Below are 24,244 nucleotides of genomic sequence, written 5' to 3' on the forward strand. Positions count from 1 at the left end.
AAGAGGATAAGAATCGAAGGCAAGAAAAACCCGTCGATTGTTGTCATGGCAACCACCTCCATTACCACCACCCGAAGATGTCATTCATTGTCTATTCACTTAGAGAGTAAGTAGTTAAGTACATCATTTGTATCAATTATTTGTCCATTCAATAATCACTGTAAATGGTTTGGGTATATACATCGTCTCATCATGTCGCGTAGCTGTACTCCGTACTCCTCTACAATATGTGTACATACAAACATACATATTCCCTGCATCCCCCCTGCACTCTATCCGGTGTCACCAGCTGCTGCCGTGGCCAACACATTTACACTTTCCCCAGGAATGGCAGCCTTCTCGTCACTCAGTCAGATAAGCTCTTCTGCAGCTGTTGGCCTGGAAACACGCGGCCGAGACATCGCCACCGCGCTGAACCTGCAGCCAGAATGCAACCCGTCTGTCATGTCGGGCTCCACATGCCACGACCGCATCATCACTAGGCCTCGGCCACCGCGGCATTCCGTCCATGAGACACGGGTGACTCGCCCGAGCTAGATGATTCTTCAATGGACTCCTCGCCTCCCTTGAGGTCAGGCGGACTACTGCGCGATCGGACTGGTGGCGCCACCTCCGGCAGTGCCAACGAGTCACCCCTGTGGTTCTCTGCCTCCTCCGACGAGCTCATCACATCGGAGACAGGTGTTGGTGGAGAGTAGGCCAGTGTGGGACTAATCGGCCCATCTTCCTGAGAATCCTCGGACAGGTTGCGTCGGTGACCGCCCGCGCGCCGTCCCGACGACGTCGGGCTTACAGACGGCGACCCAAACGGAGGTGATGATGACCGCAGACTGTACGACCGCGACACCATGTTTTGCATGCTTGGCAACTCAATGTAGCTGCTGACGGCGCCGCGCGAGAAGAGTACCAGTCCGAAGCAGAACAGGATCATGATGCTTTGGATGACGGCCACCCGCTTCTGGAAGACCAGTTCATCAGCGAGGACGCCCAGCTGCGCGCTCAGCGAATGCACCTCCTGATGGTACTGGATGCGCTGGTGCTCAAATTCGAGTGCTACGCTCTTCCACACGTTGTCGTACTGCTCGCGGAATTGCTTTAATTCATGAAGCACCGTCACGTTCAGTTGCTCCAGGAACGTCGAGGTCTTGGCCAGCTGTCGTTTCTCAACCTTGTTGAATGCGTCGCGCAAGATCCGCGACTGCTCTTCGATGTACAGTAGTGAAAGACTGGAGTTGGATTCCAGCATTTGTAGTCGCTTATTCACGGACTTGAAGAATGACTCTTGCGTAGTTGGGTTCGCAGAAGGAGGCTGCGTTGCTGTTGACCGCGTTGTCTCCGCGGCTACGCTTTGCTCTTCCTTGGTGAAGCCAGTAGACCGGCTATCGGCTTCACCTTGTGATGTAGTTTCTGGACCAGCCGTTGTAGCAGACGAAGGTGCCGAGTCAACATTCGGGCTAACAGTCACTTTCTGCTCCCCTGCCTCCTTGGCTGGAGCATCGTTACCAACAGACGCAGCATCGTCGCCCTTGGGAGGTGCAGCGTCAGTAGCTGACGGGCGATTAAGAGACGTCTGAGTCCCTTCAACCCCAGCAGCTGGCGAGTCATGAATACTACATGTCTCAAGCACCCCCAGAAGCTGCATCATAACTGTCTCATCAACGACCGGTCCGGGGTTAGGGCAAGTCTCCGGCGTCTGCTCGTCCACCTTCTGCTCTGCCGTGCCTGCTGCAGGTGCAACATCCACCGTAGGGATTGTCTCTATCTCAGCAGCCGCCGGTGCAGGCTCGGGCTCTTCATCAGCCACCACATCGTCTGTCCGACTAACCTCCCCATCATGCTTATACTCCTCCAGCATCGTCGTTCCATGCACGCGAATCAAGCTAAGCGGACAAAAGAACTCATTCCCATAATGCGTGAGAAACTCGATCTTGACATACCGCGCCCAAATAAGCGGATTCTCCACCGCAAACGCCTGAACCTCGCGCGTATTCCTCGCCTCGTAGATGCCCAGCTCGCGCCACTGGTCCAATTTCGCCGGATACCGATCCGACACACTGACGCGAAAGGTGTGGAAGATGGAGCTGAAAAACTCATAGTTGGCCAACACCACCGTATCAACCAGAATGTCATCACACAGCTCCAAAATCAAGAACTTGTTGTTAGCCCGACACTCATTGAGCATATAGCTATCCTTGTTCTCAATCAACACCGACGACGACCCCGTACACTCCGGATTTGTCTTCAGCACCGTCGCAGCGCAATCAAACGACGCATAATTGAACCTTTCTTTGCACGTCGTCCCCGCATCCTTTGACCTCGACACACCCCCAGCCGGCGGCACACCCTGCGCCAGTGACTCCACATCCCCAACGGAACCCCCCTCCTCAGTGGTACCCCCAGTCGACACACGCGCCCCCCAAGACGTCGGCTTCGCCGCCTCCGGCGTATCAGCCCCAAAGCCACCAAAATCCAACTCAATCTCAACATCCTCACCCAGCGAATCCAACGCATTATTAATCCCCGTCGGACGCCGTCTCCCTTCCTTCCCAGCAGCAGCAGCAGCAGCACCGCGCGCGCCCACATTCTCCGCAGACTGGCCAACCTTGGCCAAATTCTGCTTCTTCCAATCCTCGAACGACAAGAAATTCGCATTATCGAGCGGCGACTCGGTATCGAGCTCGTGATCGGGCCGTGCGCTGCTCTCCGAAGAAGCAGCCATGGAGACAGACACAACAGAGAGCGTCTCCTCAGGTGCTTTCAGCAACGGTTGTTGTTGTGCCGCGGAGAGAGAAGTAGCCGGGTCCGCTTCCCATCGCGTCTCCGGACACTGAGGCCACTGGATGAACTCGGCTTCGGCGACTTGCCAACTCGGCGCGGGACATATCGTCTGACTGGGGTCTGCGGTTGTGCCGTCAATCCAGGTGGAGATTAAAGTCATCCAGGGAATCCATTGTGTGGCGGTCCAGCTGGTGGTCATTTTTGACCGGGACTGTGTCGCAATGCGACCTTTCTTCTTTCTTTTTTGTCTGTCTTCCGGACAAGTAGCACGTAAGATAGGATAGGAGGTCGGTGTGATTATTATGATGTATTTCGGGCAAGATTCATTGCGCTATGTACTGTAGGGACTGATGTGTGTATGTAGCTATTATAGACTGGAGGGGAGGGAGGGAAAGAAAGCGAAGACAGTAGTAAAGTTAGTTCGCTCCTTATCAGTAGGCGGCGCGCCCTTTCAGGGGATCGTAATCACACGGATCAGAAGAAGATCCGAGGATGAATGAATGGTAGGAACAACAACCTCTGGGAAAGCAAAGGAGGTCGGAAAAGTAGGTAGGACAATTCGCGCAAGAGGCCACGCGCCAGAAACACCGCCTCTTTGCTCACCGGATGTGAGATGGCGTTGTCGCGCGAAGATAGATTAGTTGAGGGAGAGTGTCTTTCTCCATTCTTTCCCGCGGCGGTCTGGAACGGAGACCTGCCACCGCCTTCTCTCCCGCCACTGGCACTAAAGATAGTGGCATCATTTGCTACTAACTACTACTGACTAGACTATACTAGGTGAAGGGGACAAACCTACGGTGTAGAGGCCGTGAGTCACACCAGAACAGCTGGCAATCTACATTGACCTGACGATGACTACTATGGAGATATCCGGTTTACTCAGTTGACACTACGCAGGCAAGGCAAGTTATCCACATCGAATCATGGTAGATTCCTCTGGCTATCCCCAGTATCCTCGTATCACTCTCACCATACCAGCTAGTTACAGTACAAAGAAACCAGTCCTGCGCCTGGTCGGCACAGTCGCCTCAAGATGTGGATGAATGGTCATAGTAGTCTTGCTTTTCCATGACTTTCTTTTTTTTCATTGTTATCTTTCGTAGATCCCTGGTGGCCTCCAAGCCACCTGCCATCGTCCTCCGCCTGCCTCGTCGTCCAGGCCCCCGTCAAGTTGAACCATTTTCTTTTTGAGTAAGAAAAGTTGAAAAGTTGACATTGTGCAAAGAATGGAAAGGGGAAAGAGAAGAGAAACAAAATCACATCCTCCGCAAAACAATCCCTCCCAAATCCAGCAGATGAGTCACTTTTCGACCGCCCATCCCCATGCTTGCTCCTTCGAAGAGTGCTATATTATACAGGATAGGAATCAAAACACTAGCACCTCCGACGTGAGAGGCTTGCCGAATACAAACATTCTATCGTAACGGTAGAGAAGAAGAGGGGAAAATAAAATATTGAATATAAGGCTGCCGGATGCACCCGGCGCGGGTGCATCTAAGCCGAGTGGAGAGACACGCTTCAAAAATCAATCAAAAAGTAAAAAAGAAGAAAACAAGCCGGAGAAGTTTGGTTGTCGGTAGATAAAGTTGTTTGGAATTTGTCACTCTTGTCAGGGTACTTTGGTCGGTACAACGAACAGGAATCGGATTAGAGCAGAGCGGGAACGAAGGCAGGAGACATGGTTCTTAAAGATGGAGGTCATGCCAGCCACCGACAAGGTCGAGATCCTCATCGATACTGCCATCGTAGTCATGGGGAACCTTCACGTTGGCAGACTTTGGTGACTCCCAGGCATCGCGACGCCGTCCCTTCTCCTGGAAGGGGCGTCGGCGGCGATCCTGGAAGGAAGAAGCCTCTTTCTTGGCAGCCCAAGAGCCGTAGTCGAAGCCAGAAGATCCCAAGCCCCAGTCCTTCCTCCAACTCATGTTGAGAGGGAACTTCTTGCGTCCGAGTGAAGCCTCGGGAGACTTGTAGTTCCTCCTCCGGTCACCCAGAGCAGCCCACTTGTCCGTGTTGGAGTTCTTCGGGGGGCTGTCCGGAGTGCGAGGGGGAGTCTTGAGGCCAGTGGGGGCCATGGGAATATTCCATGACTTCCCAGAAGTCTCCTCGGATGGCACCGAAGGCTTGGGTTGCTGAGAGCGAACGTTAAGCATAGAAGGAGTCACAGAATCCCGAAGGCCTGTCAGCGGGCCACAGAGCTCAGGAACGTTAGCCTCGACAGGGCTGGTGCTTTCGTGGCTCCAGCTACGGGAGTTCTGCTCGCGCCGCTGCTGGAAAGCCAGGTCTTCGGTCTCAGACTCCTCCTCCTCGTCCCACAGATCACTCCAGCTCTTGGAGATCTGCTCGTCCTTCTTCTTACCAAAGACCATGGAAAGAGAAGGCAAAGGCTTGGTCGTATGACTGGGAAGAGATCCGGTGATGGGCACCGGGTCCGATGGTGGAGGGAAACGCAGCTCACCCTTGCGGAAAGCAGATGGCCGGAACGAATCGCCAAGAGCAGACTCCAGAACAGATGCCATGGAGGGAGTGCCTTGGTGAACGGAGAACCACGATGTGCCAGCAGTCTCCGAAGGAGGGAACAGATCCTCCGAGTAACTCTCGTTGTCGGGAATAGCCGACAGCTGCCGGATCTGCTGAGGGGGGCTGGCCTGGAGGGCTTTGGCCCATGGGAACGAATCGCCCTGGTTGATGTGCGGGCTCTGGATGGAAGGCGTCCGGAGAGGCTCGCGGTTGGCACTGGCGGGAACGACCTCGCGGTCATCGGTGCAGAACTCATCCAATGCTTCGTCATCGGTAGTGAAGGAAACAGTCCGCATGATGGAATCACGAATACCAGAAAGGGAGCGCTTCTCGGGGTCGATAGCCAAAGCAAATCTCAGGATCTCAAAGGTATCCTGGGACATGTTGGGGAAGATGTCGAAGAGTGATTGGCGGTCGCGGACATAGTCCGCGAAAAGGATATCGGATTCGGTCGGGGTAGCGAATGGGTTCCGCGCGAAGAGAACGTTCAGCAAGCAAATACCAATCGCCCAGATGTCGGCCTTGGCGGGAGAGTAGCCAGTGGTCGAAGGGTCATACTGCTCCGGAGCCATGTAGCGGTCACTTCCAACACATGCCTCATGACTCCAGGTATCCCGGGTCGCCAGACCCAAGTCACCCAGCTTCATGGATCCATCCTGCATCAAGAAGATGTTCTCTGGCTTGATATCACGATGGTACATGCCATTGGCGTGCATGAACTCGACGGCGCTGACCAGCTGCAACATGAAATCACGCACGTGCTCCGTCTCCAAGGGGCCACGGTTGAGCCTGATAGCCTCATACAGATCGCCGTTGGAACAGTACTCCAAAACGATGTACATGTGAGCATCTGTCTCAAACGAATGGATGAGGTTGACGATGTTGGGGTGGTGAGCAAGGCGTCGGTGGCAGTCGAGCTCTTCGAAACGAGCATCGTACGGCGAAGCACCACCCTTGGTCAGGCACTTGATAGCAACGTCCTGGCCGGTCTTGGTGTCGATAGCAAGGAAGACCATGCCAAACGAACCGTGGTTCAGAGGGGCGACTGTTCGGAAGCGCCCATCAAGGAGCTGACCCTCCACAAAGCTGTTCTTTAGGCACTCCATATCTGATATATACTCGGACTAGACGATGTTCTCCCAGAGATGTTCGTTCCAGTGGTTTATAACGTCGATGGAGGTTATCGCAAGACGGATGCAAGAATGATGTCAAACAACCAGACAACCAAGATGGTCAAATGCCAAGCAGATCTCGACCACCGAGAATAGAAGTAGAAAGATGAAGGCGAATAGAGTAGAAAGAAGACAAGAAAACAACCGGCTTGTTGAGTCACAGTTTCATATAAATACCGGGAAGAGAGGATATGGTGACAAACGAAAAGAAAATGATGACGACGAGTAGGCGCGAAGCGCAGTGCAGATACCCTTAGGAGAAGGGTGATTGACGACGGCTAGGAAATAGTAAAGAGCTGTTATGAGTGCATCTGTATATCGTTTCACAAGTGTAGAGGCGCGAAGCCCGAGGAACGGAAATATGTCGAGAGAAAGAATGTGTCGAAGTGAATGACTATGTCCGGCAATGGGACACCAAATAGAAGGACCAAGGGAGAATAACGCTGCGTAATATCGTGACTTGAACACCAAATGTATAAACAAACAAGGCTCGTAACTGAAAAAGGCCTTCGAACACCAGGCTGAAGGGCCGGAGAGGGGTCGTGACTCAGGGGGGAGGGGAAGTGATCGAGGACGGGACCGACGGCTATAAGGTCATAAGTCGCCCGATGATATATAGTCCGGAGATTTGAGAGAGAGGAACTATATAGGAGGTATAGCGGGGCTCTGGACAACTGGTATGATGGATCTTCAGGCCCGTAGGAGAACGAGGTGAAGAACCGAATACCAGCACCCGGCCCAGGTTGCGCGGCGAACGGATGGACAACTAAGCAGAAGTCGACCTCACAGCAGACGCAGAACCCTCAACACGTATCTCTGCAATTGAAACGTAGCACGCGGCTTTGAGACGGTTGGATTGAGGGAGGGACTCGTGGGTCCGAGGAACTCTCGACGTGGTTGGCTTTGAGATGAGTCACGCAGGGTGTTCGGAAGGCCAGGCAGGAAGACAGCGGCGAGGCAGATTAGACCGTAGAGGACAGGACAAGTACTCTGTTCTGAAGTAGATCTAGTGGGGAAATCTTTGGCAATGTGACCTAATCAGAGGATTGCAAGCAGTACTGTATCGTGTCGCGATAGAGGTGGTGAGGCGAAGAGGAAGATGATGGGGTGGCGATAGTTGATGGGTTGGGTTGGGAAGGCTGATTGGGGAAGCGCGGATGTAGAAGGAGCAATGGATTGGTAGCTGGGAGCGCGGGAACGAAGAGATGATGAAGGATAAGGATAGGAAGGAAGAGAGGAAGAGAAGAGTAGGAGGGAGAAAGGAGGAGAAGAAGTGAAGAGGAAGGTGAGAGTGTAGGTGTGAGTAGGAAGGTGAGGTGGAGAGGATGGATGAGCAAGAGGAGAGAGAGCGAGCGATAGGGATAAGGAGGTTCCGGATGATAGCAGTTGGGATCAGATGGGGTTTAGGTAGGTACGGTAATTCGTAAAAGTACGGGGGGGGGGAGGGTGGAAACGGAGGGAGGGTGACGACTGGACTCTATGCCCTTCCATATTCCTAGTATTTCCTAGGCACGGCTAGTCGGAGGGGGGCGACTCTCGGAACCTTGGGGGAGGGAAAGGGAAACAAACCCACTCAACCTGCAGCGATGGCGAGAAAGTGGGCGAACGAGCGAGAACCTCCTACGTCGCCTTGGTTCCAGGGTGGGTGGCCTGCTGTCCAATGACGGGTGTTTATTACGGTAATCATGCATACTCATGCATACTCCAGACTCCCCAATCGGGCCAAGTGCCTGCGAGGATGGTACCCGGCAACCCCCATTTCCCTCGTGGTCAAGTGGTAACAATACTGTACGTGCGATCTTCCGGCCGACCCACTTGACTGGCGGCAGGTCGAGAAAAAGAGGCCGCATCCGGCCATTCGACTCCACTCCCTCTTTCTGCGCCCCCCTGAATGACTGTTTTCCCTTCCCTTTTCCCTCTCCGTCCGTCGCCAGAGGAATCCGCGCGGCGGTGATTCAGCATTGCCTGTCCTGGAAGGTTCTCCATAACCCGCAGCGTCATGGAAGAGCCGACTCTTTTTGCGGTACCAACTCTGTCTGGTTGACTCAACTCAAGTCCTGAGTCTTTCCCCTCTCTCTCTCTCAATTTCTGGTTATCCAGTTACCAAAAGGCACCAGAGTCAGTCAATAATCCAATAACCATATTAGTAGTAAGAATCATAATTCTAATCAAAATAATAATAATAATAATAAAATTTCCCAGTTATTTACGGTTATTACTATCTATGGATAGTTGAGCACGGGAATCACTGCCTCCGAGAAGCCGTTAAATGGCTCCAGGTAATGTTTCAGTAGCGTTCCAGTCATTGATTACGAAGGCGTTATTCTCCTGGCTGCCTATCAATCACCTCAGCAGCCCAGAACATTCCTCCACTTTTCCGCTGTCTCCCTCTCCCTTTGAGTCATCCCCTGCCATTGTTGCCAGGTCGTCTCAATTCCATTACTGCTTTGTCAATAATGATACTGTCATTTGGCATTTTAATGACGAGATTTGTTGCAATTCTAAAATGACGGGCTGGGAGGCAGGTGTCATTGAATGCGTCAATTCCCCGAGGCATTTTTCTTTTCATTTTTTTTGCTTGTTGGGGAAATGTATTATTATGTAGTAACTACGGAGTATAGGTGCCGCAAGCCCCCAGACTCAGGTACATGTAACCTGTCCTGATTGCGGCCAGCTTGCCAATACTAACGGCTGCTGACTGTAGCTCCCTCCCTCCCTCAGTAACTGTTTACACCAGTAAAGTAATTAATCAATCACTAACTTTGAACTATTTTATGTAAATTGTTGATGACCATTGGATAACCAAAAGTTAATATACATTCATAACTTTTCAATTGGTGCAGCAGAATCCAAAGTCAAGTTAAGCGCCGGTTTAGAGTTACCTCCCAAGCAAAGACGGCGTGAGTAGACTACAGCCTGAGCAGGGGGACATGGAGGGTACGCCCTGGGCACCAAGGCAGCACCAAGTCTACCGGCTAAGCTAAGTTCCTGCAGGTCCCGGCAGGGTCTCTCCCACCCCATCCGAGCAATGTTATCTATCTTCATCACTTATCATCCACCTTGCTATGTTCCCTGATAGACAGATACAAAGTACAATCAATATATTCCGGGAGATAACTACATCATTCCCTTCTTTTACAAGTCAATCCCTCCAAAACATTGACAATGACGGAATAATGCATCCGAGGTATAACTATTTCCGTTGAGACCAGTCAGTCAACAACGCAACAAGGGGGCGGCGGTTTTCGTAATACCCAACATCATCATCACCATCATAGCCATCGTCTTCATCATCCCCCCAGAGCTAAGGTAATGATCACCGAATGGCCCGCTCTCATTTCCCCTCTTCTGTCCCCAACCAGACCAAGACCAGATCAGATCGATCCTAAACCCATCCACCATCTAACAGTAAACGGGGGGGAAAAACCACCCCACCAGAGGAACCGGTGACGATGGAGACACTTGAACACGCGATGATTGCACCTAGACTACGTATCGCTATCATGTTTCCATTTTCAGAGCATACTAATCATTTCCACTGACTCTCCCGTCCTCGGCCGGCGGCGGGAACAAATCCAATCAAGAGTTGCGTCCAGCATGATTACTAAGTAAATTAACAAATACGGATCCATACCTACTACTATACTAAGTTACTACGGGTCCAGTCCCTATCCGGGGGGTGCCTGGAGTTGGCCTGGCGGGCGGCCACAACAGTCTGAGTGACGCTACAGTGGATCCCTCAGGATCCAATCAGACAGAACCCCCCAGTGGCCACTATTTCCAGGCTGCATGACGCCAGCCCCAAGCAAGCAACGACTGGCGCGAAGTCGTGGCCAATAATTGACCATTCGTTTGGGTCGGCTGTTCTCAAAAAAGGCCCGGGAGGATGATCCCGGACTATTCGTTGAGTTAACTAACTTGTGACACAGTGGACTAATAGACTAGTAGGGAGTAGTATGGGGAAGAAGCTGTTGTCGGTAGATACGGATATTGCTGCGCGCCGATCATCAGAGGAGACTAAAGCCTAGGTTCCGAGAGGTGGCAGTAGATTCTGCTACTTACTACTAGTCTAGTACTGACGATACTCAGGTATCACCGATCATACGAGAGATAATGATATGACTGGATAATTTCCTCTATTTTTCTGACTTGCCCATGCGGAGAAAAAAAGTATGTAAGAAAGTAAAAAAATCATATCTACCCGACGAGGTAGTAAACCAACAGAGTAAGTACCTAACATTAACAATCTGAGTCAGGGTAAGTACCTAAAAGTTCAGCACCGCATCAGGTACCTTTTTTTTCTCCCCAAAGGATTAGTACCTAAGGTTCAAAGTAAGAAGAAAAAAGACAATTGAGTCAGGGAGAGAGAGAGAGGGTGTGTGTGGTTCGGTCCAGGCCAGCCAGATAACCCAGGGAAACCATACACCATGTTGAATCAATCAATCAACAACGTCGATTGTTGTTGCACAAAACCTGCGTGATCCACGTTGATCCTGTTTACCGCGCGGGATTTCCTTCAACTCGGCCCATCATCTGTAACAGGATTTGCGGGGTTAAAACGGGAAGGCAGGGAGATTACGTCTCAGACAGACAGACAGACAGACAAGACTCCTGGGCCAACTTTTGATCTGGCAATCGTATCGTACTATCGATCGGGGTGGAGACTTGGTTATTTGTTTTTCCTTCTTCTCGGCTTTGAAAGTATGGAGTATATGGAGTGAACATATGACAGGAGGTATGTAGCTGCTAATGGTTCGTTTCGGGTTGTACTATCGGCAAGATAATAATTATTATCCTCCGTTATGGTACTTTTACTATTACTATTTCTTACTATGTAGTAGTAAGTAGTAAGTAGTGGATAAGGTTGTGTACAACTGGAACGAGGTGACTGGATGGAAATATCCCTCTTCCTACATACATAAAACGGAGGTACATGGTCGGAGACTAAATGATGAAATTGAGTAAAAGAAAAATACAAAGTCAAATTAAATGAACATATAAACTATAATCAAATCAATAAACATAACATGACTCTTAAACTCCATAACAGCCAACACAAAAAGCACTGGCAGCGCCCCGTGGCTGGCAAGTATCTTTCCGGGGCTGCATGAGCAACAAGAAAGCGATGCTGGCGGTGAAGGACCAAGGTGCATTAGTGCCTGGCTGACCGCCTCCCGAGCGAGTGTCGGGAAGGTTTTGTCCTTGCAGCTGGCAAAGAGTTGCGTGTCTCGATCATGCAGGCTTGCCTGTCTCCGACACGCCGATGGGCAGCTAGCAGGAGGCAGCCAAGGGACGATGATGAGGTGGTCACCCTCAAAGAAAGAGTGCAACAAAAAACAGACCTCAGGCATACGTGGATGGATGGACGGATGGGTTTCCTTTCTGACTAAGGAATTCCTTCCCATTAGGTTTCCCGCTATTCATTCTGCCAGGTGGCTGTTTTTGCACGCATCACGCGATAAGCAGCGGCCCCCCAAGCAAGCTGCCTGGCCTTACCACCACCACCACCACACCACCACCATCATCATCACCACCACCTCATCGTCCATCCTTCTCGGTTCCTTTGGATCTCTGATGGTGGCTGACACACTCTTCGTATGAGAGAATAGTTTAAATCTTCCATGAGATTCCATCTGGTTCCATCTCTGCCCCAGGAATCCCGAATGACCAAATCCCAGCCCAGCCCCAGTCTCAGGCCCATACTTACTGTACAAAGTATTTACTTTTAGCCTCTCAGGTGATCCAGGTCACCTGGCTATCTCTCTCTCTTTTCTCTCTGCCTATCTCTCACGCCATTCCCAAGGTTTCCCGCTAACATTCATCTATCCCATGGAACCGGGATAGCGTGACCCAGTGGATAAACTGGATAATCCTGACTGCCTGGAACTTTGCCAAACTTCCGTCTCAACAATGACTAGGTTCATGGAAACCCCGGGTGCTGAACCTTAGATACTGTCTGCTTCTTCTTATCCCCCTTATCGGGATGATTATCTGCCGAATGGAACACGGGGCGGTGCTGTATGGCTGGAACACCCTATCGTCGCTTGTTCTGGGCGGGTGTGGTGTATCGGTGGAACCTGGGAGAGGGAGCCAGTTAGGAGGCAGAGGAAGGTTGGAAAAGGTTATCTAGTACCAGGATTTGGGATGGAGATGTTGCACCATTGGAAATGATGGTCTCGACATTTGCAGAACAGTACTATCTATCTATCTCTATCACTATGCTTTAGTTTAGTTTAGTTAGTTACTACAGTAGTATACCGATAGACAGCCAGCTACAGATACAGACACAATCTCAAACAAAACAACCATAGACAACTCGAAGTAACTATGATGAGACCAATCACTCCCAAACGGACATATCTCATATCCACCAGATAGATTACAAGATCCATAGTATACATCCATATATCCATATATCCGCCAGTAGTACTCCATACGGAGTACCAAGTAAATACTTTACCCCGTATCACTCCTATCGGCAGATAACCCACTGGCATCCGATCAATCAAATCACTACCCTTCAACCCTCATCGCCATCATCAAACCCCAACTACCCCAATCCCAACCCCAACCAGCAATGAACACAGCATAATCCATGAATGAGCACGCGACACAAAAGCAACCCATCATCATCATCATCATCACCCCATACGGAAATGATTCGATCATCGCCACCAACCTATCCCAACCTTCCCAGGCAAGATAAATAAATAAAATCGATAAACAGATAAACAGATAGTCCAAAACCTACTTGCTAGTTAGTGGCACCTTTACCCCGCACGATCAACAGTAAAGTGCCACAGGCCAAGTCCAGTTCGCAATCAAACTATCACTACTACCACTATCTATTAATTAGATAGGTGAACTAAGGCCCAGCCACTTAATTATACTTTTCTGTCACGTCGCTATCAGTTGCCGTTCATATCCATCCATTCATCCATCAAACAGGAAAGAAAAAAAAGCAATTTAGTGATTTGTGAGATCCCACTAATAGGGATTTAAGGTGGCAGTTCCGCGGTTAGAGAGGGATTGGGATTGGATGGATATTATCTTGTCTTAAGGTGTGAGTTATTGATTAACTACTTACTAGAGTACTAGTTAGGTAGTTAGGTAGTTACAGATAAAAAGAAAGAACCGTCTGAAACTGGAATGGTATGGAATGTAATGTGTGTATGTGTGTATGAGATTTCCCCAGATTCAAGACCTACTTACCTACCTACTTACTGCACTTCGGGATAAAGTTCGGGGAGGAAAAGAAGGACGAAAACTGGACGAAACTCCTTGCTTCTCACCTGGAACCAACAACCGCAGGGCAGAACTGGGGATGGGGATGTGGAGTGGGATCGCCGTTGAGAAACAGACGGAAGAGAGGAACCGAGGACTCATTTTTGAGGACTTAGTTACAGAGTAGTTGGTTGTTCTAGTTGGTTACTTGGATAAGAAATGACACAGACTAACTAACTAAATAACTAATTGATAATTATCTAGATATTAGTTATGTCTGGGGTAACTAACTATCTCCACCTATCTACTAATAGTTATTCAGTATGAATGATAGTAAGTAGTTAGTTACCCTAACTGATATCTCAAATCCCAGTCTCTGTTTCTCTTTCTGTTTCTGTTTCACCCATTCTCAACAACTACCCCAGAATCCACATCCTACATCCGACACACACTCAATCCAAGAAAGAAGGACATGAACATGAACATGCAAGATAATCCCGCACAAGACTCATCATGTATGGGGTGCTTGCTTGCTTGCTTGCTTGCTGCACACCCCTCCTTATCCCTTCCGTTTCTGTCTCAGACAATGAGATGGATCAGACCAGACAGGACGAGTAGAGCAAGACATGCACCATATGTAGTACGTACGTAGGTATGTATGTGAGTTATTGTACATACTACAGATGGATCATATGTACTATCACGGGACACAACATGAGGATATGCACGTACTCCAGGATACTACTTCGTAGTAACTTGGATATGTATGTGGTGATGTATGTGGAGGTAGGTATACTACTATGTACCTGTGCATAACTACAAGTAAGCATGTTGATGTAGTGCTACCTACTTGCTCATTTACTTACTTACCAGTGTATAAATACAAATACTACTGGGGTTATGATATGGAATATGCTATGCCATGCTACTTATTACTAATGGATTTCTTCGCTAAGTAGTAGTATCATTTCTTAATATATTCTCTATACAAACCTTTCTGTTTATATATAGATATACATGCTACTAATAATATTTACCATAACCCCAAGTAACCAACATATCTACTTAATCTACTTAGTACCTATAACCCAAAAATATATCCCAAGTCCCATCTATACACAAACTAAGCAAATAACAAGGATCCTCCCTCCCCGGCGCTTGGATGCAGCAATACTCACCACACTCACCACCACCATCATGCACGACCACCTCCACCTCCACCAGCGCAGCGCAGCACAGAACTCGTCACGAAACGCACTGCAGGTGCAGGAATCAAAGAAAAAAAGTGGAGATTTGTAGGTTGCAAGATATCCATCTACTGGCTGGCTAATATGCAGAGTGTGCTGCAAGCTGCACCCGCACAGCCCTGTCGGATGCAGCTAGCTGGGCAGGCGATACGCCGAGCAAGCACACACCCACACCCACCCACACGAGTAGTCACACACACTGGAGAAAAAGGGGATCAGCAAGGTGTGTCCGTGTGTGTGTGTGTCCGTGTGTCGGTGCTTTTGCAGAGACGAGTTGAAGACAGGGGGTGGGGTTGGTTAGTTGGTTGGCTGTTTCTTGCTTTCTTGCTCTCTGCTCGACTCGACTTGGCTCTAGAACACGAAGACGGACTGGACTGGGCTACTGTAGTAGTAGTAGATTCCACTACTACTGGTTCTGCAACAAGTACGGTTGGGGAGTATTGCTACGCTTATTGGTGCTCGGTGCTCTGCTTATGTCCATGCTCATGATATTGCAGCTTTATATACCCGGGAAATAAATAGAAAAGCATGAGGTATGATTCGTTCGAACGCTGATAAATGCAAGGCGCCATCGTACGACAGGGACAGACGGTAAGTAGGTAGGTAGAAAGTCAGTAGCTAACGGCTGAGAAGCTACCGAGTAAAACAGAAAAAAAGGACATGCATGCATTGGATGAGGAACGTGCTCTCCACGCTCAAGGCAACTACAATGCCCAGTCATCGGGCCCGTTCAAGTCCGCAACAAATGGCTTGTCGATCTGCTTGATGGCATGATCGCCGCAGAGGACGCTGTGTCGGTGTTACTAAATGTATACAGTAAATAGAATGGAGCACTCTTACCAGGCCTCTGCAATCAGCCCGTCCAGTTCCCGCACAATCTCTTCTCGTCGCGCCGCTCCCAATGTCCCCTTGTTTAGCTGCGCTTGTAGGTCGCGGATATATTTCTTCTTGCCACCGGCCCCGTCGAGCACCTCCTTGCCTAGGCAGTCGCTGTGGAAGGCATGCTGGCACGGGAAGACGAAAAATTGCCGGCTGAGCACGGGCAAGGAGCAGAGCCAGCACTTCTCTCCGGGTTCGACAATTGCATATCGCGTGTCCAGCGCTGCAATCTCCGTCCGGATCTGACGCGCTGTGTGCGCCGAGTTATCCATTTCTTGTCGCAATGCATCGATATGCCGCGAGTAATCCTCCAGTGCACTGCAAATCTCGTCCTTGAAGTCATCAATGACGACAAAGTCCGGGAAGAACGGAATCAGATCCTCGATGCGGAGCAGTTCGCATCGGCGAAGGAACTCGATGGCGTCCTTGATGCCTGTCCCAGGCTGGCGGATCTTCTTCTCTGCTACAAGAAGCCAGAGCTTCTTCCGGAGCTTGTCGTTGCCCTCCGGTCGGTCTGCCACAATCGCTGCCAGTTCGATATCTTCATGCTGCAGAGCCAGCTCCACCGCCTGGAGATACTGTCCCATGGCGCTGTAAATGTGGACGCACGATTGCACGCGCTGGTGTTGGATACAAAGACGCAGCGCAAAGTCTGCATCGTATGGCGGCGGAGATGACGACTGTGACTGCAGGTAGGTGAGGAGTCCGGCTTCCGAGGACGAGGGACTCGAGGCGTGGATAGAGATCAGGGTGTTGTGGACCGCCGCGGATGGCTTCGGATGGTTGACAATGATGAAGTTCAGGTATCGCACCGCCTGGTTCTGTCCCAGGGGAACGTTTACCGTTTTGTTGTAGTTCAACAGCGCAGGAATCAGCTTCTCCGGCTCAAGGTTGGTCTGCCGCATCAAGATGTCGACTAGTCCAGCAGCGGCATGCGTCATGAGAACACTGCTATACTTGTAAAACACATCGGGTTCACTCTGTCGTTGCAGAACATTAAGCGCCTCCGACCACTTCTCCCTCTGAATCCAGTAGGACAGCACATAGTTGTGGTCATTGACCGCCGTGGCAAAGAAAAGCAACTCCTCTTCTCGTCCGTGGCTACTGATGAGATCATATGCAGTCTTCTTGTCCAAGTCGGACCGATATTTGGTGACGAACTCTTGGAACTCAGCCCGGACACTGCCAAGTTCGTCCTTGACTTCTTCCGTGCTCGTTCCCTCCGCCAATTCTGCTTTGGTGGCGATGTTATCATCAAGCGAATTCAACTTCGTCATGAATACTTCGACAAGCCAGCTGGCAACCATGATCCGTTGCATCGACGAGGACTTCTTATACGTAGAAAGCTGCCCAAGAAGGTACTTCCGCAGCGCATCATGCTCGCCTCGGTTGATCAGAGTCAGACAGACCTCTTCGAAGCCTTTGCTGCTCTTGCCCCAGACCTTGGCCGCATCCAGATAACGGCCCTTACTGGCGAGGAAGTCTCCTGAGGCGGTGGAAACAGCATCCTTTTGCGCTGTAGTACGGGCATACTGCAAAGCTTCGTCAAACATCTCCTTCTGTAGGAATACCTTCCAAACGTCTCTATCCTCGTCCTCGACTGCGATTTCGAAGATTTCCTGGCTGGTAAACAGCCAGTAAGTGTGCTGCATCGCATCCGTCAAGAGGCCCAAAGCGCTCTGTCCCGGTTCCAAAACTGCTTCATCGTAGACAATCTCATCATTCATACGGTTCACAGCAACAACTCTGCCTTCAACAAGGGCTAGAATGTGCCACTGGGACAACGTCATGGCAGTTATTGGATCTTGTATAAGCTTCTTGCCTCCGCGCGCAGATTCACTGGCCGGGAACAACGACCGCGGCAGCATGGTTGAGCTTTCAAATGGCTGAGGGAGTTTCTGCGGCGCATATGGAAGTTGCCCATGATAGATACCCTGCGAACTGAGCCATGCGAACTCATTCTCCGGCTGGCCAGTCGCACTCTGGCCTTCTGGAACAATAGGCGAGATAGCCAGTGCTGATGGTGCCGCGCTAGAAGGCTTCTGAATCTCATGACTTACAGGCGCCTCGCGTTGGAATAGATCAGCGTAGACGAGACTTCCACCTTCTCTCCCGTACCTTCCCGTACGTCCTGTAAAACACAGAAGCTTGCCATGGGTCGTTATTAGCACCCGTCTGAACTCGGGCTTCGTAGGTATTATCTCCGCCCAAATTCCTGTGACAGGCGATCCTTCCGGGGTCTTGTAGATGGCCTGCGCATATCTCTCTTCACGGCGGTAGAATTCGGTAGATGGTTCAATGTAGGCCTCCCATATCTGGCCGTCCGTCGTGCCCAAAAGTATCTCTCTTGTTGAGGCCGTAGGTAAAGAGGGGTTCCATGCGACACTTTCTATCGGAACACCTTTCAGTCGCGACAGTGGCTTGGGCTGTCGGGATTGGGTATGGAGGTAGTAGTTCTCGCCAAGGGTAGTGGTGATGATCAGATGGGACGCGGAAGGGTCCAGAAACATGCGACGTATAACGCCTATCTCGGATGACTTTTTGGGAAGGTCGATATCTAAGAATTGCGAGTCAGCCTGGCACCGGGAGTGTGGTTAATTCTCCAGGATCTCCGTCATAAGGTCACGAACCATCGATGTCCTCCGGGGTATCAAGATCTATTCGGAGGATGCGCCCCGTCGACAAAGCCAGAATCAAAACATTATTAGCGACCTGCGCTGCGACAAAGTCCGCAGCCAGTGGAAACTGCAACTGCACATGTCGGACATCGAACATGGACAAACCGGCGTCCGCAGGCTCGGTGAGGTTGCTGGGAGCAACATAACCGCTGGACGTCTCCAGCGCCATGATGCGCCAATTGTAAATAATGGTCCTATTTCATTGCTCGACCGCACAATAAGCTTGAGTGGAGCTGCCCGGACGAGGTATAGCAGCCAGGCGAGCTGGAGATGGGCGATGATGAAGATGGGGGGAGCTCGCCCGAAGCGGAGCTATTGATACCTTGGCACATATGCCTGAGGCAGACACCTTCTATACCAGATGCCGCTTGCGTAGTATTCGATGTATATACTGTTAACCCCAGAATTTAACCAATTGAAAAGAATCGAAACCCTCGAAATTTCGTATTAGTTGGATTATCATCATAAGCATGCTTGCAAACTATCACTACTCTATTAGGTCGCTATGCAATCTACTGAACGCCGATGCAAACCCTCAACCGACAAAGACTGAGCTGAAAGCACAAACATGCAACATGCCCGGGTATCAATTCCCTTGTCCTTCAAAACATACAGCCTGGGCCCATAGAAAATAATTGAACGGTAAGCGAAGCCCATGTGGAATCAAACATTCGGATCGTCATAACCACCTACACCGTCACATCACAACGCATTCCCGGTCGAGCTTCCGTCCAATCTTCTCCCGAGATTTGTCCTTCAGCTTGTCTCTAACTCGCTCGGAGTCCCTGGTCCGTCGGGGACTTTTGTCCTTGCGCTCACCGTTTGGAGGGCTGAACTTCTCCGTCGGTCCCAGTTCATTCTCCGTCAACTCGTCCATTTCGCCTTCAGAGACTCCATCGTTGGTGAACTTCTCTCGACTGCGTCGCCCGGTGAACCGTGAGAAGGTCGTGCTGATTCTGCTCTCGCTGGCCTGGCTCCCTGCACGACTGCCTGGATTGCTCCTTGTCTGCCTCGAACTGCGTCGAGAGAATGAGAACGAGGCCCTGCCATCATCATCTCTTGGGGTAAGTCGCGGCGAAGTCGGCGCATATGACTGCATCGAGGTCGGATCAAACACTTCAGAGAACGCCACGCTCTGCTTTCTGCTATTGTGATCCATAGGGGCAGGGTCTGCGCCATCGGGGCCAGTGATTTCGAAACTAGGCCGACCTGAAGCGTATCCCTCCGCGCGAGCACCACTGATATCGTCCACAGACAGATTTTGTGGCTTCTGCGCCATGCTGGCGTTCTCCATATCTCGAGAGTCCGTCGATAGCTCAGAAGAAGGCGGTTTGTCGAACAGATTGGCTGCCGCAGCATCCTCATTGATAGGTAAGATCTGGTAGAACAAGAGGTACGGCGACTCGTGCTTCAAGGCCTGTTCGATGTCGACTAGTGTTACTCGTTCTTTCGCCAGGTCATCAAACCGCATCCAGTATCTGGAGGCATCAGAAGGGCCTGCCTCCGGGTCCGAACCATGAGAACTGGCTGGAGGCGCACCAGCACTGGTACCTCTTACAATCGATATATAGTGCCCCGAATCGACTGAGGTGCCTCGATGGCAGACCATGGCTTGCAAGGACAGTTTGAAGTTTCCGTAGATGGGGCCTTCTTCTTCCATACTGTCATCCTGTATGAAATGGGGTAATCCTATCTCGGTCGGAATGTCTATGAATGTGTTGAGGCGTACAGCTTTTCCAGTGGGTGTCATGGAATAGCGCTTGAGACACATGCCAAGAATTGGTCGCTTCGAAGAAAAGTGCGCGGCGACTTGGGCGTCATTTGTCGGGGTGTTGTCCGTATACCATGCTATACTCACGTCAGCACTTCCTTAACGCGCATGCCAGGTAGAACTTACGTATGAGACTGAAGAACTGCCACGCCGGCATCATGACCTCCTTCCTGTAGGAGCCCCTCCTTTGAGAGCTGATCGTACCGTCTTGAGCATTTTCATCGCCGGGAATAAATCGCTCCTGAACGATGCTGCTCCGTCGGTATGGAGGGGGAGCCGAGTCGACCACTTCCGTCAGCGACGCCACTGGTGTGACATCGTCCAGCGGAGAATGTGACTGGCTTGAAGCTGGCGACAAGGGTGAACCAACCTCAATGGTCTCGACATGTGTCGTACAGCCTTTGGCTATCGAGTCCATTGATTTGGTTGAGCCCACAGTGTAGCGCCGCTCCAGATGCCGCTTGACCTCAATCCTATTATTAAAGTATGACTCCAAGCAGTCTTCCAGTGTAACGGTCTCGCCATCAGCTGGCTCAGGTATCGCAACTTCCAGAAGCCTCTCGTTGACAAACTTATGATCGCCTGTTACATCCTCTTTTCCGGTATGGTAGATGTCCATCTTGAGCGTGAGAAGCGGTAATTCCAACTTTTCCGTGATGAAAGTAAACGCTTCGGACGTATCCTGTTGGCGAAGCTTGGCCGCATCTTCCCAGCCGCATTCAGCAAGGGCATCCTGTAAATGCTTGGTCTTCGACCGAGTAGACAGTCAGCTTAAAAATAAGAACAAATTCGGAAGGAATACGCACAAGGTCCGTTGTAATCAGCCTTCCCGACCGCAGCATGTTGACCCAGAGTCGCAACAGTACCGACAATTTCCGGCGGGGCTCATCATTGAAAGACCTGTAGAGAATTGCTTCGAAGCAATCCAATCGAGCGAACATGGCAAAGAGTAGTGCATCTAGGTAGCAAGTGACGCCTTCACGATTAACCGCCCCAAGAAGCTTCGTGGTTGGCGTATACCCTCTTATGATCCCCTCGATCGCATCCTCAAAAATCATGAGCATCTCAAATGCCTTGTCTACATCCCCCTTGGCGTGCTCCGACTGCAGGGCATAACTGATGTGTTCGGGCCGTAAGCCAGTAATACCGAGCTGTGCGACACGTTGCTCTAAGACCTTGATCTATTCCTTGTCAGCACCAGCGAATTCGCACGTCCCAATTTGTATTCACCTTCTTTTGATCTTCATTGCTATCCCCGGTAGGAATTTTATCGGATGAGAAAAGCCCACGAAAATGGGGGCGCGTAAGGAGGTTCGATGCCTAGATGACGAGGCGCATTAGCATGACCAGACGTCACCCAGCGAAACTCCACCATACCTCTTCTTTGGCAGATTTCTTCTCACGTCTAGTGAGAAACCTGTGGATGCCACTCATCCTCAGCAGCGCATGTGTCCTAACCAGACGATGGTAAAATCAAACGAATGTGCGAAGTGGGCAGTGCGAGATGCATCGATGAGTGGGGGATCTATATAAATCCTTGCTCAGGCTCCAGAATTCCGATGGAGCACGCGAAGAGATCTCTGGTGGAGTCACAACACATATCAGACGGTGATATCACTCAGGATTAATTTTTCCCGATTTATCTTTTTTCCTCTCTTCTGACTTTTTGTCGCGATGGATTCCTCGCGATGTCCAATTAGCAAAGCCCGACGTATACTAGGCACTAGGCACCAGGTGCGATCAGTGACATCACATGTAACGGCACAAGATCTTAGCTGTAGAACAATGGATAGAAAGGCAAAGAGGGAAGTGTGCTCGAGGCAACTAGGGTATTGCTGATGTGGAAGAAAGAGCCGCCCATCAGAAGACCTTCGCAGCCGATCTCAGCGCATTGACGATAAGCTCGTTGGTGGCGGGGATGACGAAGTTGATCACATGTGGATCCCCGCCTGTGGAGGGCCCTTCCTTATGGCTGCCTGATTTCTTCCCTGCCAGATCCCCCAGGCACCAACAACCCAGGCCAGGTCCCGGACACACCACGTGATGCTGTCCCGAAAGAGTCGATGCTCGCCGGTCCGCGAAACAATTTTTGGGAATCCAGTCTCCGACCAGTCTACAGTAAACCCCCATCCCCTGTGGACCTCAATGGCTGCCAGTGAACCCTCCAGATACCTGGCAAGGTCATTGCCACGGGCCTTTGCGCCCTCTTCGCGGGCTCCGGCCTTCTGCTGGCGTCGCAATGCCTCCGATCAAGCGTCGACGAGATCTCCGTCCGCCGCTATCAATGACCTGGAGTCGACCACTCTATCCACCCCTCTGTCGGAGGACACGGTGAAGTCCTTCAATCCTCTCGAAAGAGCCAGAGCTCGCAAGACGCAACTACCTCGGAGTCGGTACGTTACCTCCAAGATCCAAACCCTAGGCTTCACTGCCCTCCAGCAAGCATCCACCATCACCACTAACACAAAACACCTAGTTATCAATTCCGCTCGCCCAAATACGACCGTGGTCCTCTTCACCCTCACCGGCCCCCTCCGCCCTCTGATCCCTCCTCTCGACTCTTCGTCCCCGGCCCCTTCTCCCTTCCCCGTGTCGCACAGACCTGGCAATCCACCGTCGCACCGGACCTCCTCACCCTCCTCTACGTCCACAACCCCCCGGGATTCAAGCCTCCGCCGAAGGCTCCCCGTCTCCGTTCATGGGATGACAGCTCCCCGTACCACAAGAATCGATCTCTCCGTGGCCCTCGTGGCGGTGACGTTCTCCGCCTCCTCCGCAAACCGATCACCTTCAACAACATCCCCAAGATTGAGCGCATCACTCTCCACAGTTACGTCAAGCAGGCTGCCCAGTACGACTCATCATGGCTGCACGTCGCCGGTATGGCCCTGCAGGCCGTGACCAACGTCAAGGTCGAGACCTTCAAGTCCAAGACTAGCGTTGCCCAGTGGCACATCGCCCCCGGTCGTGATACCGTTGCCGCCAAGGCCGAGCTGCGCGGTGAGAACATGCTGCATTTCTTCGGAAAGCTGGTCGATGTTGTCATGCCCAGACTCAAGGATTGGCAGGGTGTGAAGGGTAGCAGTGGTGACAGCAGTGGTAACATCACTTTCGGTCTTGAGCCTGAGGAGATGGCTCTGTTCCCGGAGATTGAGGTGAACTACGATATGTAAGTTTTCCCCATTGCATTGCCAAGTGTACAACGCTTTACGTACACACATACATATGCACGCAGTGTCAAGTATAATCAGATCTAATAAAAATGGAATAGGTACCCCCCCAAAATGATCCCCGGTTGCCACATCACCATCCACACCAGCGCCAACACCGACAAGGACGCCCGTCTTCTGCTCAGCGCCATGGGTGTTCCCTTCTACGGCAAGCTCGTCAACTGAAGAAAGAAACATACCATATCATGTGTTAGGAAATTGACATTCGGCAATCAATAGACGGCCATTGTCTTCTTCTTCTCCCATTATCATCACCTCACTCACAACTCTGTTGATTTGAGCAAACATCTTCCTCCTTGAATATGTAACATGAAAGGATAGTACCTATGTCTGTGGTGTTATTAGTATTATTTTTATTGCTGCTGCTGTTGTTGTTAGAATCATCTATGTAAAATACGCTCTGTTTTTGGTATTTTATTCTTCAAATGCACATTTCTGATTCCAGGTTAATACTAGTATGTGACATGACAAGACATGACAAGAAACTCTCAAGACAGGACTGAGAAAATTTCTAAGGTGCATGTCGAGGACGTGAGTAATCGTCAAGTTAAATAGTCTATCAGTTACATATAGATAAAATACTACTACAGATATATTGAAAATAAAAAGATTTGCCTCCCCTCTCCTAGGGAGTAGCAATGCACGAACAAATTCAGCAATGACCCACAATCGCAGCTTTTAAACGGAAGCTTATTATATGTAAGATATCACGGCACATTGCAGCTCTGTACAAGAATTGAATTGA

At 50.6% G+C, this 24,244-nt stretch overlaps 5 protein-coding genes across 5 annotated transcripts; 1 reads left to right on the plus strand and 4 right to left on the minus strand.

Annotated features, from left to right (window-relative positions):
- Positions 1 to 478: 478 nt before the first annotated feature.
- Positions 479 to 2,977, minus strand: AtWU_10215 (Sad1/UNC domain protein; the record flags this gene model as incomplete). Its single annotated transcript, XM_035505320.1, has 1 exon — positions 479 to 2,977. The coding sequence occupies one exon, from the start codon at positions 2,975 to 2,977 to the stop codon at positions 479 to 481; it is 2,499 nt and encodes an 832-aa protein (XP_035361213.1).
- Positions 2,978 to 4,463: 1,486 nt separating this feature from the next.
- Positions 4,464 to 6,404, minus strand: AtWU_10216 (putative serine/threonine protein kinase; the record flags this gene model as incomplete). Its single annotated transcript, XM_035505321.1, has 1 exon — positions 4,464 to 6,404. One exon carries the CDS (start codon positions 6,402 to 6,404, stop codon positions 4,464 to 4,466), a length of 1,941 nt encoding a protein of 646 aa, XP_035361214.1.
- A 9,241-nt stretch (positions 6,405 to 15,645) lies between these two features.
- Positions 15,646 to 18,667, minus strand: AtWU_10217 (vacuolar protein sorting protein DigA; the record flags this gene model as incomplete). The annotated part of the gene is made up of 3 exons (XM_035505322.1): positions 15,646 to 15,730; positions 15,782 to 18,377; positions 18,451 to 18,667. The coding sequence occupies 3 exons, from the start codon at positions 18,665 to 18,667 to the stop codon at positions 15,646 to 15,648; spliced, it is 2,898 nt and encodes a 965-aa protein (XP_035361215.1).
- Positions 18,668 to 19,195: 528 nt separating this feature from the next.
- AtWU_10218 (ubiquitin C-terminal hydrolase family protein) lies at positions 19,196 to 21,703 on the minus strand (the record flags this gene model as incomplete). The annotated part of the gene is made up of 5 exons (XM_035505323.1): positions 19,196 to 20,346; positions 20,396 to 21,017; positions 21,076 to 21,450; positions 21,500 to 21,589; positions 21,647 to 21,703. 5 exons carry the CDS (start codon positions 21,701 to 21,703, stop codon positions 19,196 to 19,198), a joined length of 2,295 nt encoding a protein of 764 aa, XP_035361216.1.
- A 609-nt stretch (positions 21,704 to 22,312) lies between these two features.
- On the plus strand, positions 22,313 to 23,664 carry AtWU_10219 (mitochondrial 54S ribosomal protein uL5m; the record flags this gene model as incomplete). The annotated part of the gene is made up of 3 exons (XM_035505324.1): positions 22,313 to 22,662; positions 22,746 to 23,438; positions 23,541 to 23,664. 3 exons carry the CDS (start codon positions 22,313 to 22,315, stop codon positions 23,662 to 23,664), a joined length of 1,167 nt encoding a protein of 388 aa, XP_035361217.1.
- Positions 23,665 to 24,244: the final 580 nt, after the last annotated feature.

Source organism: Aspergillus tubingensis, assembly GCF_013340325.1.
Source record: "Aspergillus tubingensis WU-2223L DNA, scaffold_12, whole genome shotgun sequence".
NCBI classification, from domain to species: domain Eukaryota; kingdom Fungi; phylum Ascomycota; class Eurotiomycetes; order Eurotiales; family Aspergillaceae; genus Aspergillus; species Aspergillus tubingensis.